The sequence below is a fragment of the Physeter macrocephalus genome, chromosome 21 (assembly GCF_002837175.3).
Source record: "Physeter macrocephalus isolate SW-GA chromosome 21, ASM283717v5, whole genome shotgun sequence".
Taxonomy (NCBI): domain Eukaryota; kingdom Metazoa; phylum Chordata; class Mammalia; order Artiodactyla; family Physeteridae; genus Physeter; species Physeter macrocephalus.
Genome location: NC_041234.1, coordinates 121451432 through 121468297, shown reverse-complemented (window position 1 = coordinate 121468297; position 16866 = coordinate 121451432). Strand labels below are relative to the sequence as shown.

General features: G+C 44.0%; 3 protein-coding genes across 6 annotated transcripts in view; 2 read left to right on the top strand and 1 right to left on the bottom strand.

Annotated features, from left to right (window-relative positions):
• The window catches only part of BRCC3 (BRCA1/BRCA2-containing complex subunit 3), an 85053-nt gene extending 81604 nt beyond the window's left edge, over nucleotides 1-3449 (bottom strand). For 2 of the 3 annotated variants that reach the window (XM_024116725.3, XM_024116727.3), the window contains exons 1-3: nucleotides 3278-3448; nucleotides 2573-2589; nucleotides 1789-1843 (exon numbers count right to left, since the gene is read on the bottom strand). In XM_024116725.3, coding sequence (XP_023972493.1) covers nucleotides 1789-1843; nucleotides 2573-2589; nucleotides 3278-3400 — 195 coding nt within the window. In that variant the 5' untranslated portion in view covers nucleotides 3401-3448. Of the gene's footprint in view, nucleotides 1-1788; nucleotides 1844-2572; nucleotides 2590-3277 lie in introns of all 3 variants that reach the window. The other variant, XM_024116726.3, reaches the window with a different exon arrangement.
• Nucleotides 3450-4043: 594 nt separating this feature from the next.
• Nucleotides 4044-9898, top strand: MTCP1 (mature T cell proliferation 1). The gene is made up of 5 exons (XM_007119282.4): nucleotides 4044-4131; nucleotides 9145-9296; nucleotides 9416-9586; nucleotides 9668-9719; nucleotides 9812-9898. Exons 2-4 carry the CDS (start codon nucleotides 9192-9194, stop codon nucleotides 9713-9715), a joined length of 324 nt encoding a protein of 107 aa, XP_007119344.1. The 5' UTR covers nucleotides 4044-4131; nucleotides 9145-9191; the 3' UTR covers nucleotides 9716-9719; nucleotides 9812-9898.
• On the top strand, nucleotides 4077-13901 carry CMC4 (C-X9-C motif containing 4). Of its 2 annotated transcripts, none has more exons than XM_024116785.3 (3): nucleotides 4077-4131; nucleotides 11202-11269; nucleotides 13564-13901. In XM_024116785.3, exons 2-3 carry the CDS (start codon nucleotides 11212-11214, stop codon nucleotides 13704-13706), a joined length of 201 nt encoding a protein of 66 aa, XP_023972553.1. In that variant the 5' UTR covers nucleotides 4077-4131; nucleotides 11202-11211; the 3' UTR covers nucleotides 13707-13901. The 2 variants fall into 2 exon arrangements, with proteins under 2 accessions (XP_023972553.1, XP_028338477.1); XM_028482676.2 differs by lacking the exon at nucleotides 4077-4131 and adding an exon at nucleotides 10148-10175.
• Nucleotides 13902-16866: the final 2965 nt, after the last annotated feature.

The window sequence follows — 16866 nt, the reverse complement described above, 5'->3', positions numbered from 1 at the left end:
AACCATCACCTACTGGCCATTAACAACAAGTCAGAATGGCCAATGCTGGCCACCAGTCATGCGTCAGGCACTTGGAAAGTGCTTTTCATGTATTAATTTAATTAACTCTCTCCATGACCCAGTGAGGTTGGTACTATTGTTATGCCCATTCTACAGATGAGTGTTTTACACACATTACCCAGATCCAACTTTCCCAACAATTCTATGAAACTGGTGGCTGTCATTATCCCTGTTTTGCAGATAAAGAAAGCAAAGCTCACAGATGTTAAGTAACATGCCCTAAGTCACACAAGTATCAGAGAAAGTATTTGAAGACAGATCTGTCTAACCTCAATGTCTGCTGCAGGTAAAGCCATAGGGGAGGTAAGGCTGGCCAGAAGGACATTCTGGGAAGAGGAGGAGGTGAAGGCAGAAACTTGGAGAATACCAATATTTGATGCATAGGCAGAGGAGGAAGATTCCATAAAGGATGAGAGAGAGGGGGGAGGAATGGTAGACACAGCAAAAACAAAACAAATAAAAAACCCCATGAGAGTTCAGAGTTCTGAGGACAAAGATTAAGTAAGATAAGCACCAAGGAATAATCCACTGATGTAGCAATGAGGAGGTGGCTGGAGAGGTGGAACTGCAAACTAGAGGGTGGTTGCTTTCACTGGAGAAGGTAAATAAGGAATGACTGCAGCCTATTCTTTTAAGAGGTCTGACTATTAAAGGAAGGATACAAGAGCAGCTAACTACAGGAAGATACAGGATTGAGAAGTTATTTTTCTTTCCTTTCTGAAAATGAGAGTAATTTAAGCACAGTTGTATCCTAAGGGAAAAAAGCCAGATGATAGGAATAGGTTGAAGACTCAGAAGAGAGACAGGATATTTGATAAGCAAGGTATTTGAAGAAGCTGCAGCTCTGGATAGGAAGTGGACTTCTTTCCTTGATTTGGGAAGACTGTACATGGGGGTAATAATTAGATGGAGTTGTTTGTTGCCTGATAACTTTTATCACCTCCACTGTCTGCTTGGTGGGAGAAGAGGACATAATTTATTTTTATTGTATTTTACAAAAACATTGGTCTGCAACAGGTTGGGAAAAAGTTAACTGGTCCTACACCACAATTAGGTTGAGAAGCATTACATTCGACCATAAAAGCTCGAGCATGCCAGAAAAGGCAGGGCAGGGGGACTTCCCTGGTGGTCCAGTGGTTAAGACTCCGCACTCCCAATGCAGGGGGCCCGGGTTCGATCCCTGGTCAGGGAACTAGGTCCCACATGCCGCAACTAAAGATCCCACACGCAGCAACGAAGATCATGCGTGCCACAACTAAGACCCTTGCAGCCAAATAAATAAATAAATATTAAAGAAATCAAAAGGAAAGAAAAGGCAGGGTGGGAGTGCAGACAGGTTGCCTGTAAGCAGAGGGGTTGCCTGAGCAGATACTGGGACTTGGGATAAAAAGATAACAATGATGTGAACCAGATCTCAAGGATGTGAACCAGCCAAGGTCTCAAGGAAGATGGGAGAAGGGCCAGAAACCCAGCAGAGGACAACAAGGAGGAGAGCTGACAGTGGTTACTCATCTTGATCAAGTAGTAATAATTTGCCAGAAAGAATAGAAAATTAGGTCCCATTCCTACTGAGTAGATTCTTCATCTGATTTTCCTAGAGAGAACACCCCACCCAGCCAAATGTGGGTCTGCATGAACTGGGTTAATCCCTGGCTGAGATCATCAAACAGAATACAGAAATCCCTCCCCAAGTGCAATTTTCATCATGCAAAGTTATAGCACACGTACCTTTTCAGCAACTGTGCGCATATCAGTTCCAGTATATGTAAATTTGGGGTCACTCCTTTTGGGGATAAATTAGAAAAAAAGGGAACTGAGGTTTGGAATATAAAAAGGTATTAAAGCAAAGTAACAGGAATAGCAGTTTTTGCAATGAAACAGCAGAGACAAAGGAAGAGGAGGGAAAGTAAACTGAGGCTAGAGCTGTGCTCATATGTCTGTTAGAAGGACTTGGAGACATATGCTTAAGTGGCGAGTGCATAGTTTTCATGGGCAAAGCTAAAGTCCTATAATCCTGGGTATTAAGGAGGTGAGTTTGACAAGGAGAAACTGCTGTGCTCTGACGTTTAAATAAAGGTAGACCAAAGCTTTCACCACCTCAAGCATTCAAGCCGCTGCGGATCTCTGAGATCACTGTAGGGTCCACCAGGGGGAGGCAGAAAGCCGTTAACAATTTAGATAGAGAAATGGATTAATAGGGAGAAATGTCTCCTCATATGCACATCATCTGCCACAGAGAGCTTTCACAGGTTCACTTATGATCTTGGTTCCCCCAACCATATTTTTCACATAGGATCATACATATCTCAACTGAAAATCCTCCTACTAGAAAGTAAGGTGGAAAGCAACTTTCAGGGTTGGGGTGGAATTGAAACTGTGTTCTTGAGGGAGCCCCACAGTCATAATGGTAACTTAAAATACAATCTGTACAAAACATTGCGAAAGTTGTGATAATTTTGAGTTAACAATGACAAAGAGATCAAAAGATAGGAGTAAACAAATATAGTCTTACCTTGGGTCATCATTCAACTAGAGTGGGAAAGAGCAGAAAACATTATTGATCACATTAAGTGTATTAGATGTACATGGATGCAGATAATATGAAAATTAGGTTATGTGTTCCTGTACACCGGCATGAAAGACTGGAGAATTCTTACTTCGGATTGCCAACAAGTAAGCTCTATTTCCTCATCCTCTTTCACCCATCTGCAATATGTAACGCAGTGGAAACTTGGGATTCTTGGAAACCCTCACCTGTCTTGGGTTATTTGGAACCGAACCCTCAAAATGATTCCTAGAGGGAAGAGTGGAGGCGAGGCTAGGGGCCCTAATCGTGGTCAGCTGCTTCCTGATACACTGATGTCCTCATTATAAAAGATGGGCTTTCTGATCTGACTTGCAGTTTTGGGCAATGGGGTGATAACTCCAGATCTAAAGAAAAGCCACAGACTACAAGAAACAGCGAGCCTTCCATCCCTCCCCCCCCACTCCCCGAGGCTTAGGAGGATCGCTGGTGGCTTGCGGAAGGGTAAAGAAGCCTTAAACGACGCGAGGAAACGGGGCCCAGGCGACAGGACCATCCAAAGGATACGTCCAAGGATCTGAGTCAGGAGTGCCTGTGGCCTCCGCAGCCCTGGGCGCTGGCAACACCCAACCAGGGGACACGGTGGGACTGCTCAGCAGGGTTCCAGCCGGGCTTACTGGCTGACTTACTCACCTCCCCTATGCACAGCCCCATCACCTCCTCCTTCTCTGTGCTCAGAGCGTGGTTGAGACAAACTAGGAAAGCATCCGATTCCAGATGAACCGCCTGCACCGCCTGCACCACCTGCACCGCCATCTTGGTCTGGCCCTGCTCACGTCCGCCTCGGGCCCACTCGGGCCTGGCCAACCGGCTGCTCCGGCGCTTGGGTTCCGTGGGGGCGGGGCCTGGGGCGCGGGGCGGGGCGGGCGGGCGCGCGGGGGCGGAGCTTGGGACGCGGGGGCGGGGCCGGCCCGGCGGCACCTGGGAAACGCCCGCGCCGGTTGGGGCAGGCGTGGCCGTCGGGGCAGAGGGCGGTGGCCGGCCGCGGTCTGGACGTCGGGCCGGGCGCGGGGGGCGGCAGGGAGGCGGCGCTCTCGGGCCGCGGGCGGACGTGGTCTGTGAGGAGCGGCCGGACGGCCGGGCCGGCGCCTCCTGAGCGCCGGCGCCCATTTTGCCCGCCCGCCGAGAAGAGCCGTGCGCGGCCTACACGCTCCGGGGACCTCCCTCAGGCGGCATCGCCGCGCGCGCCGGCCTCTCGAGCCCAAGGGACGCTCTTTTGAAATTCGGTCCTGAGTTAAGGTTTTCTTTTATTTTGTTTTGTTTCCAAGTTAGGGGCCCTGAATTTGGGACCACTCTTTCCCTGGACCACTTCCGGTGGCCGGCCCGCGCCCCGTAACTTCGGTTCGGTGACCTCGGCCCGGAATGCCCCTCGGCTCGCCCCGGGCTCACGTCCCGATCCTGGCTTGAGTGGCCCGGGGTGGGTGACCTGAAGTTGTAGCCTCGCTGCTCTTGAGGCGGATAATTAGCCCAAGAAACACTATATTCATGTGAGTAACCTCTTGGCAGAAACAGTGTTATACTGTGTCTGAAAAAGTATCACTCCTAAGCTTGGCGGCTGCTACTTTCTCCAAAGGCTTTTAGGTATTTATTTGTTCGATACAGGGAAGGGGAAAGGGGAACTGAAGTTTCTGTTCGAGGTCGGATGTATCGCAGATCGCAGCAGATATGCACAAGTTTCCTCAGCTCGCCTTGTCTCGGTGATATCAGACCTGGTGAAATTATATGTAAAAGTAATTTTCTTTTGAGGTGTGATAAACATGCAATAGGGGACAGTACACATCTCCCACTCCCGAGGCTAGGAATTACACGCGGATTCTGGGAACGATTCGAAACCAAAGAAAAATCTATGCCGTGCTGCCGCCACGGCCAGTCAGTGCCTCTGTGGGTTTGATCTGCTTCTCTGTTCCGTGTGTAGTTGGGAGACAGGCGGACAGGGCAGTACTGGAAAGGGAACATGCCCAGGGTGCTGCTGGAGGAGGTGTTGATGCTTTGCTCTTTTCTCCCAAGTCAGTTCCAACCCCGATCTCCCCACAAATAGGGCCCACGTCCAGTGGAACTATCTGGAACATCCATGCCAGCAACCTCCATTTTTACCTAATGTTTAAGAATCATATTGCACATCCTTCCATGATTAATTTTGATAATGATGAAGCTGGGGCAAAATTTCAAGTGTGCAATTACACTGGACCCATCTAATTTTTCTCTTAAGCTTCAATTTTACAGCATATATTATTTTCAATGGCTATTCGCGGCTAGTATGCCCTGCGCTGATGGTGCAAGTATGGCTGTTCTTATTTTTATGTTTTGTGATGGGACGTCTTGCGTTTATAAGCACTTTTAGGCAGCTTCGAGAAGAAAAACACCTTTTGTCTATGGTTGGTGTTAGTCAATCTCATACTCCACAGTGATATTCTCTACCTTTTATAATGCTCATGGCTGCATTTTACAGCTCTAAAGTTTAATTGGAGTAGAAAAAAACTATTAACATTTATGGCAAGCTTATCATGTGCTAGACACTCTACTAAGCATTTGTATACCTTGTATGTGTAAACTGCCCCAATTGGAATCAGCCTCTGCAACTTCCTAGCTGTGTTACCTCATGCAAGTTAGCTAACTTCTCTGTGCCTTACTTCCCTCATCGTTAAGTGGGGGTAATAATAGTATCCATCTAATGGGTGACTGTGAAGATTAAAAGAGTCAATATATAAACATGTAGGAAGTGCTAGGTAAGTGCTGACAGTTATGATTAATTTGTTCTTTAATTCTCATTTGACATCTTAGAAAACTGGAGTGTAGAGAGCTTAACTTATCCGAGGTCACAGAGCTAGTAAGTGGCAAAATCAGCATTCATACACAGGCCGGGCTGACTCCAGGGCTTGGTAACTTCACCCATTGTAAGTAGAGGAGTTTATTAATTGACTTCAAATAAAGTAAGTGTATTCAACTGATTCATGTTTCAAAACTGTTCAAACACCTGGAAATTAAACCAAATTATACTTCTTTTAAAAGACACAAAATAATTCATTCTGTAAATGAAAAATAATGGTTTTACTTGCATTACCTACCTAAGCAAGCCCTTCTGTGTGGTCTATCTGCTTAAAACGTAGTTCACAAACTGCCTTACTAAGAAATATTCTGTCTAGGCTAGTGTGGTCCCTGGCCGTGGCATCAAGGTAACCCCCACGGGGACAATCTTTTTTTTAGTGCATTCATGGGTAATAAAGGTATATAAACACTTTTTTTTTTTTGGCCGCACCGTGCGGCACGCAGGATCTTAGTTCCCCGACCAGGGATCGAACCTGTGCCCCCTGCATTGGGACCGCGGAGTCTTAACCACTGGACCACCAGGGAATTCCCTATAAACACTTTTTCGAATCCATTTGAATTTGCATCTGGTAGTATTCCTTGAGTTGAGTGGAACAGGTTTATGTTCTGTGTTTTGTATTGCACATTGTACCTAAGTTTATCTCGAGGTTTTCAGAGATTCATCTTAGTTCAAGGGGTCCTGAATTTTGTGCACAACTGTCATATGGAGGAGAATGTTCTCTAGTCAAATAAATTTGGGGAATGTTAAAATAAAGTTTCTTTACTGCATAACTTGCCAGAGCTTTTACTGTACTTATGTGCTTTATGCTTCTACAAGATTCCCAAACTTATTTGACCAAGGAAAAAGGGGCAAGGGTTCCAAGGATCACTTCTAGGGAAACTGTATTCCATTCATACAACCTGCGATTTTGCGGCTTTGATCTTAATCCCTCTCACTGAGCCTTGGCTTTTCTCTGCTGAGGCTCTTGATTCGTGCTCACGGGGCAGCTTCTCAGTCCCTTGATCACTGCAGTTGCCTTTCGCTGGGCCTTCACGCTGTCTCTGGTAGCGCATGCAAGTCCAGGGTTGTGTGCTGGCGTTTGTTCCCAGGTTCATCCTGCTGATGCCCAGCATGTTGTCCCTCGGGTCACAGCAGCACACCACGCTGCCTTTCTTCTGAGAATATTTTGTAGTGACTCATAGGCCTCTTTGTAGTGATTCTTACTAACTCAGAGCATCCAATTTGTTTGCCCTCTATGCCAGCGGAATTATTTCCTTTTAATATCGGTGTAACCAGTAAAATTTTGCTTTTCATTCAAAACAGATTTAAATGTCAATGTGTCAACGTGTTAGCTGTTGCTAGGACCTGTGAAGTTGAGCTGGTCCTAAAACCCTTAACATTTGGTTTCTACTTTGGCGGGGGGCACGTGTTTCTTTTGTACTCAAAATTCAGGCTTTAATATATTTTATTTTGACATTAGTATTTACTGGGTTTTGTTTTTATCTCTTCTTTCCAAAATCTTGGGGAGAAAGAGAGGCAGAACAATTGTATCTGCTACATGGAAAAAAATGGCTTTGAACAAAATAATGTATATATAGCTGTATAACAGACCCAGAGAGTCACTCTCTACCCATATGCTCATGTGGCCTTTGCCTCCCCTCTCTACTCAGCATACGTATCCATCCACTCACAGGAACACTGTTTGACTAGTATTTGAGGCTTAGGGTGTCCAGTGCTGTATTATTCCTTCTGCTGAGGTGCTTATAACACTGTACTGGGGTGGGGGGAGGCGGACAGGACTTGTGAAATAAGCAGAGCAAAATGCGAAGCAATTTATAATTAGCGGTCAAATCTGAGTTTTAGTTTAGACATAAATGCTACAGTATTCATAAGAGGCAGGAAGTTTTCATCAAGAAGGCAGGCACTTGCCCTCTGCGGTAATAGTACTGAGATAGGCAGAGAGGCCCGGGGAGGAACATTAGGCGAGTGGAAAGCGAGAGCAACGATACGGCGCTAGACATGATGAACCTGGTATTGGGGAAAAGTTGGTCTCAAGTACAGTGGTAGTGGTGCTTGCTGGAAATGGTGACAGGTGGATGCACCAGCTGAAGAAGAGGAAGAAGTCCACGATAACTCACAAGTTTTGAGTCCGCAGGCTCAGGAGAGGCTTTGTTGCCACTGCGAGAAATCAGGATTTGGTTTAGGAGAAGGTGTTCCGCTCTAGGTGAGTTTGAAATGAGAGAGCCCTATAAGACAAAAGCTACGGTGGGCTCAGAGTCAGGTCCACTCAGGGTGCAATGGGCGAGGCAACTGTGAGGCTCATAAATTATTCACTACAATCAGACCATTTCCTACGTCTATAAAATATATTTTCCACTTACCTTTTAGGGAAGGTAAACTAACAATGTTAAGGAAAAACAACAACAACAAATCAGACTCAGATTGTTGTTCTTGAAAAGAAGGCTTGGTTCAGCTCAATTAGTTCTTTCTGGCATCATCCTGTGTTCTGGCATCTCGTTTCCTCTTGACAATCTCATTTTGAGGGTTTAACAACCTCCCAAGCTGTGTTGCAGTCCCTCTCCTACCTAAAGGCCGCCTAATGGGAATAGGAGGCCTCTGTTTTTTGGAGCAGATCCCCCAATGCCGTGTCTGCACTCTGCCCAACGTAGACACCCAGTGAAAGCACGCTGCGACGCTGTAAGCTGGCTCCAAAAGGTTCATTCCTGTAAAATGCAGCTCAAGTTGTTGTGAGGCCCTGAATGAGACCCAGACCTGGGCGGAGGATCCTTATGGGGTCGGAGCTGAGTCTGCGTTATGGAAAGAGTTTGCCCAGAAGGTGTGCTTCCTTTACACCTCCCAAAGGGCAGGTGGGCTTTTCGGCCCTTCTGACTTGGGAAAACAGAATTTAAACCCACGCGTCTATGGAAAAATGGGCTCCTGTGACATCCTGAAGCATTATTAAAATGAAACAAGGACCTAGATGGGTGACTATCATTTGCTGTCTCTCAGCTCTGAATCATCATGATCCCCAGGGTCTGTTGCAACTGAAAAATTCCATGATGCGACCATAAGTATTTTCCCTAAAATGAAAACTCCCTTCTGGAAATGCCTAGCCGTTATTAGTAACCTTTCTAAGCAAACTGATAAATAGGTCGTTTGCCCTTAAAACAAACTTCTAATTTCAATTTAGAAAGCCATGCACATTACCTGATTTGACCTTCACAGTCTTACCTTTTAAAATGGAAACTGCTTGGAAGGGGCTTTTACCTGGAGAATATGGCATGCATGTGTCTGTTATACTGCTTTCCTGCCCAAATAAGTGTGCCCTTATGCGCACTCCTGTGCATATTCCGTTGCTCACTACATTTTGTCGGATGCTGCTTGCTGAATGCAAAGACTGTGAGACCACTGCCCGGCTTCCTGTAGCGCTAGGCCTACATTTCCACAGAACCCCTCACCTAGCAGAGCTCTTGAGTGCTTCGCAGTCAGCAGCATCACCCAAGGTTCTGCCTGAGTGTCACCTCAGTGTCTGCCAGGGAGCTTCAGACGTCCTCAGTTCTGTTTAGGCTGTGCAAATAGACGTAGATGAGGTTTGCTTCTAGTTGGTGGTTGCTAGTACCAGGTCACCTTGCTCATTGGTGAGTTCATTCCAACCCAAAAAGTCACACCTGTGTCCTGTGCGCGGGTGCTGCAGGCTTAGGTGGAGAAAAGCAGGGCTAGAATTGGAATCCAAAGCCCAGGATGGCAGGAGAGGATGTGGGGGCTCCACCCGATCACCTCTGGGTTCACCAAGAGGGTATCTACCGCGACGAACACCAGCGCACGTGGGTGGCCGTCCTGGAAGAGGTAACTGTTTACATTTTGTTTATTTCTTTCTTGATTTTTGCTTTCAAGCAACTTGGTTTCTAACCAGTCTCAATATCCTGAAGTCTTTGGTTTTATTTTTGATCGTTTCTTTCCATTAGGAGACGAGTTTCCTAAGGGCACGAGTTCAGCAAGTTCAGGTTCCTTTAGGTGACGCAGCCAGGCCAAGTCACCTTCTCACCTCCCAGCTACCTCTCATGTGGCAACTCTACCCCGAGGAGCGCTACATGGATAACAACTCTCGCTTGTGGCAGATCCAGCATCATTTAATGGTACACATGTTGCTTAATAATTTTTCATTGTACTGGGACTCTTATAACAGAGTACTCTATAAACTTTCCTTTTTCTGACAGGTCAGGGGAGTACAGGAGCTGTTGCTTAAGCTTTTGCCTGATGATTAATCTGGTATGTATTTCTTTTTCTCCCCTGTCCCCACCCCCCCTTCTTCTTTTTCACCCTATTCGATTGTGGTGATTTTAATGATCTTTTTTTTCCAGGTGCTGGGATTCTAGGAAGATATGCCCCTCTGTTCTGTTCAGTATATGGCAATCACGTCATCCACCACTGCAGTGCACCCACCTGTGGGCCTGGGGGGAGGGAGTGGGTTGAAAAACTGCTCAAGAACACAGAAGTTTAGGAAGGGTCATGAAGAACACCGAAAGTGGAACTGCAGAGAAAGGGTTATGCAGGCAGAAAGCAAGTCAACAAAAGCACTTAGTTAGGATACGTAACTTGAAATTGACTCCTTTGGAGATTGCCATAGAACCGTTAATGGACATCATCAGCTGGAGCTGGGATCTGATGAATCCCACAAAAGTCAGCGCCTGCTACAGAACAGATGCCCTGGCCACCAAGGACTTGGTACTGATTTAGAGAGAAGAGAGCAGCTCCTAGCAGCATCAACATCTATTTGTCGCTTATTTGCCCTGCAGCCATTCACCTGCCTTTCCTTCTCCCATCCTGTAAATATCCTAGGTTTTGCTCCAGTGTTTCCCATCCCAGTACTGACCTAACTTGGATCTACTAAGAACTTAGGGGGCTCTGAGAAAGAGAAAAGAAGGGAGATCATTTGCATTAATGAAATTAGCTACAAAGGCTCCTGGGCCTTTTTCCTTTCTGAAATTGTGTCTTCAAATTTTTAGAAGTTGCTGATCAGAATCGTGGGCACTTAAATTTATTCTCTGGTTACAAATATTTTAAATAAGTTGGTTTCTGTAAGAACTCCAAAAAACGTTTTAGCTGCTTACCTAGCACCTTTCTCAGGAAGTAATAATAGCACCAAATATTGCTGATTCACTACCTGATAAAGAATTTCCTGAGTTAAAATACTCATATAACAGTTTATATACATTAAAAGAAAGGTTTTACTTTTTTAAAAATCTTGGGAATAATAGCTATCACGTGTTGAGTCCTTACTGCCTTCCAGGCACTGTTCTATGCACTTTATATACTGTATCACGTTTAATCCTCCCATCAATGCTTTCAGGTAGGTATGATCCCTATTTTACACACAAGTAATAAGGAAAAAGGCTCAAGGAGTTAAATCATTTATCAAGAGTGGTTCTCTGAGTGACAGAGCCGGGCAGTGGGCCGACTTGTCAGGCTGCAGCGCCGGCTCCTCTAGCCCAACATTGGTTTACAGTAGTCAAGATGAGCTGAAGTCAAGGGTTTTTTCCCCCTATGTAAAGCTATTTATATCTTCCAAGCCAAATGGAATATTATAAAAATACAGTTAATTCATCCTATGAGCAGGAAGAATATTTTTTAGTGTAATTGTTTTCCAGCAATTGTAAGAGCATACTGCTTGTCTCAGAAGAAAATTCCATCGAGGGGCTTTAAAGTCTTTATGTATAAAAGACAAAATAAAAATCATTTTTCTTATTTTAGTTTTCTGGATATGCCGCAGAAGGATCCGTGCCAGAAACAAGCCTGTGAAATACAGAAATGTTTACAAGGTAGTATGTTAAATGCTTTTCTACATTTTTCGACTTTATCTGTGAACAAGAGAACAGTTGTTCTTTTTATCAGCAGACTATGTTAACTCCTCTCAGAATGTAATATTTCTGTAATTAACTTATCCTAAATATTTTCCTCTCTGTGTCATCAAGGATGGCAGAAAATAAAAAGTGGTGTGAACTAAGCTTGGGGTTTATAATCCTGGTTGTACATTTAGAATCACCTGGAGGGCTTCAAACACTTGCCTAGAACAGTTAAATCAGACTCTCTGGGGGGGGGGTGGTCTGGGCAGGAATCAGTCTAAAAAGCTAACCAGGTGATTTTAATGTGCAGCCAGAGTTGAGAATTACTAAGCTGAGCAAAGTCCCTTTTAAAAAAGACTAGTTTTAAATGGGTTGGTTAGACTGCACTGTGGCTGACAACTCACTTTTTAAAAGCAGTCAGGTTAGAAGGGGTGGGGGTGAAAATACAATTGGAATTCAGGCAACTAACTCGTAAAGGCAAAAGTAAATCAGCTAAAGCGTATTTGATGTAAGTGACTTGTCCATTTTGTTTTAAATAAGCAGATAAATTTTACCATATGCTAGAGGATTTTACTTTTTTAAATCAGCAAATGATTACTAGCAGAACAAACAGAAAAGGCTACAGGGCTATCTGAATTTGAAAACTGACTTTTTGGATAATTTTTTCCCAATACTAAAGTAATAGATAGAGATGGATGCCATGAAAATATAGAAAGGGAGGAGGGAAAAATGTTCAGAGTTCACCCAAAGACTCACCACCAAAGAAAACCCTTGTTTGTATATTTCCTTTGACTTTTAACTTTCATTCTTGGACTTTTCATTTTATGGTGTAAGCAATATTTTTAAAATCTTTTAATCTGAAATATTAATGTATAATAATACCATTTTATTCATCCTTTTCTTCCCTTCCTCCAAATTTAAGAAAAAGGAAGGGGAATTCCCTGGAGGTCCAGGGGTTAGGACTCAGCACTTTCACTGCCATGGGCCCGGGTTCAATCCCTGGTCAGGTAACTAAGATCCCGCAAGCCTCGAAGCGTGGCACCCCCGCCAAAAAAAAAAAAGAATGTTCTTCCCAATTTCTTCTCCCAAATAAATTCTTACCTGATTCTATCTGATTCTTACCTGATTTGAATTAGCAACATACAGCTAAAGGAGAACACAAATCAAGTTAGAACTGGTTACACCCCCCTCACTACAATGTGGGTGGATTGAGAGCTAGAAGGGCTAAGAGTGAGCATTAAGTACTCCCTGGATGACAAGCTCAGTTGTAAGGGCTTTAAATAATATTAAGCTTTAATCCTTTCACCCATGAGGTAGATACTACTATGACCCATTTTTATAGATAGGGAAATCAACACAGAAGCTATGTAACTTGTCTAGGGTCACAGAACTATTAAGGGGCACAGTGATGGTCTGAAGCCCTTTGGTCTGGGTCCAACCCTGGACTTAGCCACCCAGCCATACTCTCTTTCTCATCAAAATTGTCTTTCCTATCCCAGGCTAACTCCCATGCACCCCATTTTAGTACTGGGGGACTCATCACCTGCAGTTGACCTAGGACCTTTAAGTCAAGTCCTCCTTGACTTAGGGTCTGTGTATAGCAGGGATTTGCAAATGTTTTATGTAAAGGACCAAACAGGAAATATTTTAGGATTTGGAAGTCAGGAGGTCTTTGGGGTGTGTGTGTGTGTGTGTGTGTGTGTGTGTGTGTGTGTGTGTGTGTGTTTCCAACCTTTGGCAAAACCCATTCTTAGCTCAGCTGTAAAAAAGAGTGGAATTCAACCCTGAGGCTGCAGTTTGACAACCCCTAACGCACAGACTTGGTAGGGAAGGTCCAGCAGCCACCTTAAACTGAGTGCAAAATAATGTGCATGGTTCCTGCATTTCTCTAATTCACCAAATTAACAAAAGGGATTAGTGACCAAACACACACACACACACACACACACACACACACACACACACACACACACACACACACAAAAAGGAGGTTAAAAACCACCGCCCTGGAAAAAGGCACGTAAGTAATCAGCGTTAAAGAAAAGGAAATTATATGTAAAAATACCTTTCGACCACTTTGTACATCATACTTCCTTATTAACCTGTTGATGGGTCTCTAAATCAGAAAGAATTCAGTGGACTTGGGTACATCCTCTTTCCTCCAGGTCTGTAGATACAATAAAGTGAAAGGACTGGGAAGCTCAGATCTAAACCTCCCTGTGCCCTAGTCCTATGAGATCATGACTAGGGTCTGTCTATCTGTCTTTCAGCCAACAACTACATGGAATCTAAGTGTCAGGCTGTCATCCAAGAACTGCGTAAGTGTTGTGCTCGATATCCCAAGGGAAGATCTCTCGTCTGTTCAGGATTTGAGAAAGAAGAAGAAGAAAAGCTGACGCTGAAGCCCACATGACAGTAAAGTTCTGCTGACAAGCAAACTGCTGCCCCACATTTCCACCACGCGGGTTTTATCTATCCTCCTGACTCTTTCTTCAGGCCAGGTAGCAGCAAATATCAAATGAAAAAGTCAACTATAAAAGTTAATATGCCATCTATGCAGAACAAATATAAATATATTAAACAAATAAGTAGAATGTGATAAAACTGAGCTGCTAAAATAAACCTTTTAAGTGAAAATTTTTGGTTTGGTATATGTGATATGTTGACTTATTGTTACCAAAGTCAGATTTGGCTGCTTGCCACTTAAAAGCCAATAATGGAGAGGCAAGTGTCAGTGGAAAAGGTGCTTTAATCAGAAAACCCGGCAATCTGGGGAGAAGGTGGGTTTGTGTGCAGAGACCAACCCCAAAGATTCTGCTCAGCCATGACAGTTTTTTTGTTTTTTTTTTTTAATTTATTTATTTTTGGCTGCATTGCGGTGAGCGGGCTTCTCATTGCAGTGGCTTCTCTTGTTGCGGAGCACGGGCTCTAGGCACGGGGGCTCAGTAGTTTTGTGGCTCGCGGGCTCTAGAGCACAGGCTCAGCAGTTGTGGCACACGGGCTCAGTTGCTCCGTGGCACGTGGGATCTTCCCCGACCAGGGCTCAAACCCGTGTCCCCTGCATTGGCAGGCAGATTCTTAACCACTGCCCCACCAGGGAAGCCCCACCATGACAGTTTTTAAAGGGGAAAATGGGGGTAAGAATCTCAGTGAATCATCAGGGAAGGAGGTTGGATTCTGCATCATTCTCCTTTGCGTGCAGACTGGCTGACTTTCTTCAGATGTTTTCCTGCCCATGTGACCTGCGTGCAGGATTGCTTAGGGGGCCTGTTGGGGGTAGAGAGCTAACTAACTACTTCTATCTAGGAAAAGAATCAACAGGTTAGACAAGGCATGGTGTGCATTCAGGAGAGTATAAGTCAGGAGTTAGGTTAAACTGCCTGGTGATCTCATTCCTATAATTAGGTTCTTTTAAGGTTACAGGGGAACAGAAATGGGCAAACAGGAAAGGGGTAAAAGAGCTGCTTTCATTATAACAAAATATATATTTGGTTTTTGTCTCCATTCCTGGCACTGTGGTCCTAAAACCCTTGGAATTTCCTAAGTGATAAGTGCAGTAAAGGTGTCTTCTGTTATGTTAATGAGACTTTTGAAAGCCTCTAGGTAACCTTAGGATGGGGGCTGGTTGACAGGGGAACCAACTTGCAGGGTTAGAGGGTTAGAACTTTCAGTTCCCACCCCCACCATGACCTCTGGGGAGGGAAGAGGGGCTAGAGGCTGGAGAAGATTGAGTTCAGTCACCAACGGCCAGTGATTTAATCAATTGTGACTTGTCAAACGATCACAGAAAAATAACAGAAAGCCAATGAATCATCAAAGTAGTGATTAGTGAAAGTTTATTGCGCACACACCAAAAAGACAGTTTGTGAACACACAGCCCTCAGACCAACACGTGGAATGACGCTGAGGGGTGTACTGTTATAAAGCAGCTTACACAGCATGAGGGAAGTGACTGTTTATTCTTCACAGTGATTGGTTATAATATTAGAATTTTCTTAAATGGTAGGGAATTGGTCAGTGGTTAACCTCATATCAGCCTTAGGAAACAGTTTAGCTTATGCTTTCCAGAAGCATAAGCAAGAAATGACCCAGGTCAGGTTAGTCTCCTAAAATAAGCTAAATTAAGCCTTGCTTGTGTGACTAAACTGGTTTTGTCTGTTCACGGAGTATTCAAGGCTGGTCTCAGTTTTTTATTTTTTATTTTTTTAAATTTTATTGGAGTATAGTTCATTTACAATGTTAATTACTGCTGGACAGCAGAGTGATTCAGTTATACATGTATATATTCTTTTTCATATTCTTTTCATTATGGTTTATCACAGGATATTGAATATAGTTCCCTGTGCTATACGGTAGGTAGGGCCTTGTTGTTTATCCATTCTCTATATAATAGTTTGCATCTACTAATCCCAAACTCCCAATCCTTCCTTCCCCCACTTCTCCTCCCCCTTGGCAACCACAAGTCTGTTCTCTATGTTTGGGAGTCTGTTTCTGTTTCGTAGATATGTTCACTTGTGTCATATTTTAGATTCCACGTATAAGTGATATCATATGGTATTTGTCTTTCTCTTTCTGACTTACTTCACTTAGTATGATCATCTGTAGGGCCATCCATGTTGCCGCAAATGACAAAATTTCCTTCTTTTATATGGCTGAGTAGTATTCTGTTACGTATATGTACCCCATCTTCTTTATCCATTCATCTGTCAATGGACATTTAGGTTGCTTCCATGTCTTGGCTATTGTAAACAGTGCTGCTTTGAACTAGGGGTGCATGTATCTTTTTGAGTTACAGTTTTCTCCGGATATATGCCCAGGAGTGGGATTGCTGGATCATATGGTAGCTCTATTTTTAGTTTTTTGGGGAACCTCCATACTGGCTGCACCAATTTACATTCCCACCAACAGTGTAGGAGGGTTCCCTTTTCTCCACACCCTCTCCAGCATTTGTTATTTGTAGGCTTTTTTTCTTTTGGCTGCACTTTGCAGCTTGCAGGGTGTTAGTTCCCCAACCAGGGATCGAACCTATGCCCTCGGCAGTGAAAGCTCGGAGTCCTAACCACTGGACCGCCGGGGGTTTCCCTGTTATTTGTAGACTTTAATGATGGTCATTCTGACCAGTGTGAGCTGGTACCTCATTGTAGCTTTCATTTGCATTTTTCTAATAGTTAGCGGTGTTGAGCATCTTTTCATGTCCCTATTGGCCATTTGTATGTCTTCTTTGGAGAAATGTCTATTTAGATCTTCGGTCCATTTTTCGATTGGGTTGTTTGTTTTTTATTGTTATTGAGTTGTATGAGCTATTTGTATATTTTGGAAATTAAGCCCTTGTCAGTCACATCATTTGCAAATATTTTTCCCAGTCCAAAGGTTGTGTTTCATTTTGTTTATGGTTTCCTTTGCTGTACAAAAGCTTATAAGTTTGATTAGGTCCCATTTATTTATTTTTGCTTTTATTTCTTTTGCCTTGGGAGGCTAAGAAAACATTGGTACAATTTATGTCAGAGAATGTTTTGCCTATGATCTCTTCTAGGAGTTTTATGGTATCATGTCTTATGTTTAAGTCTTTAAGC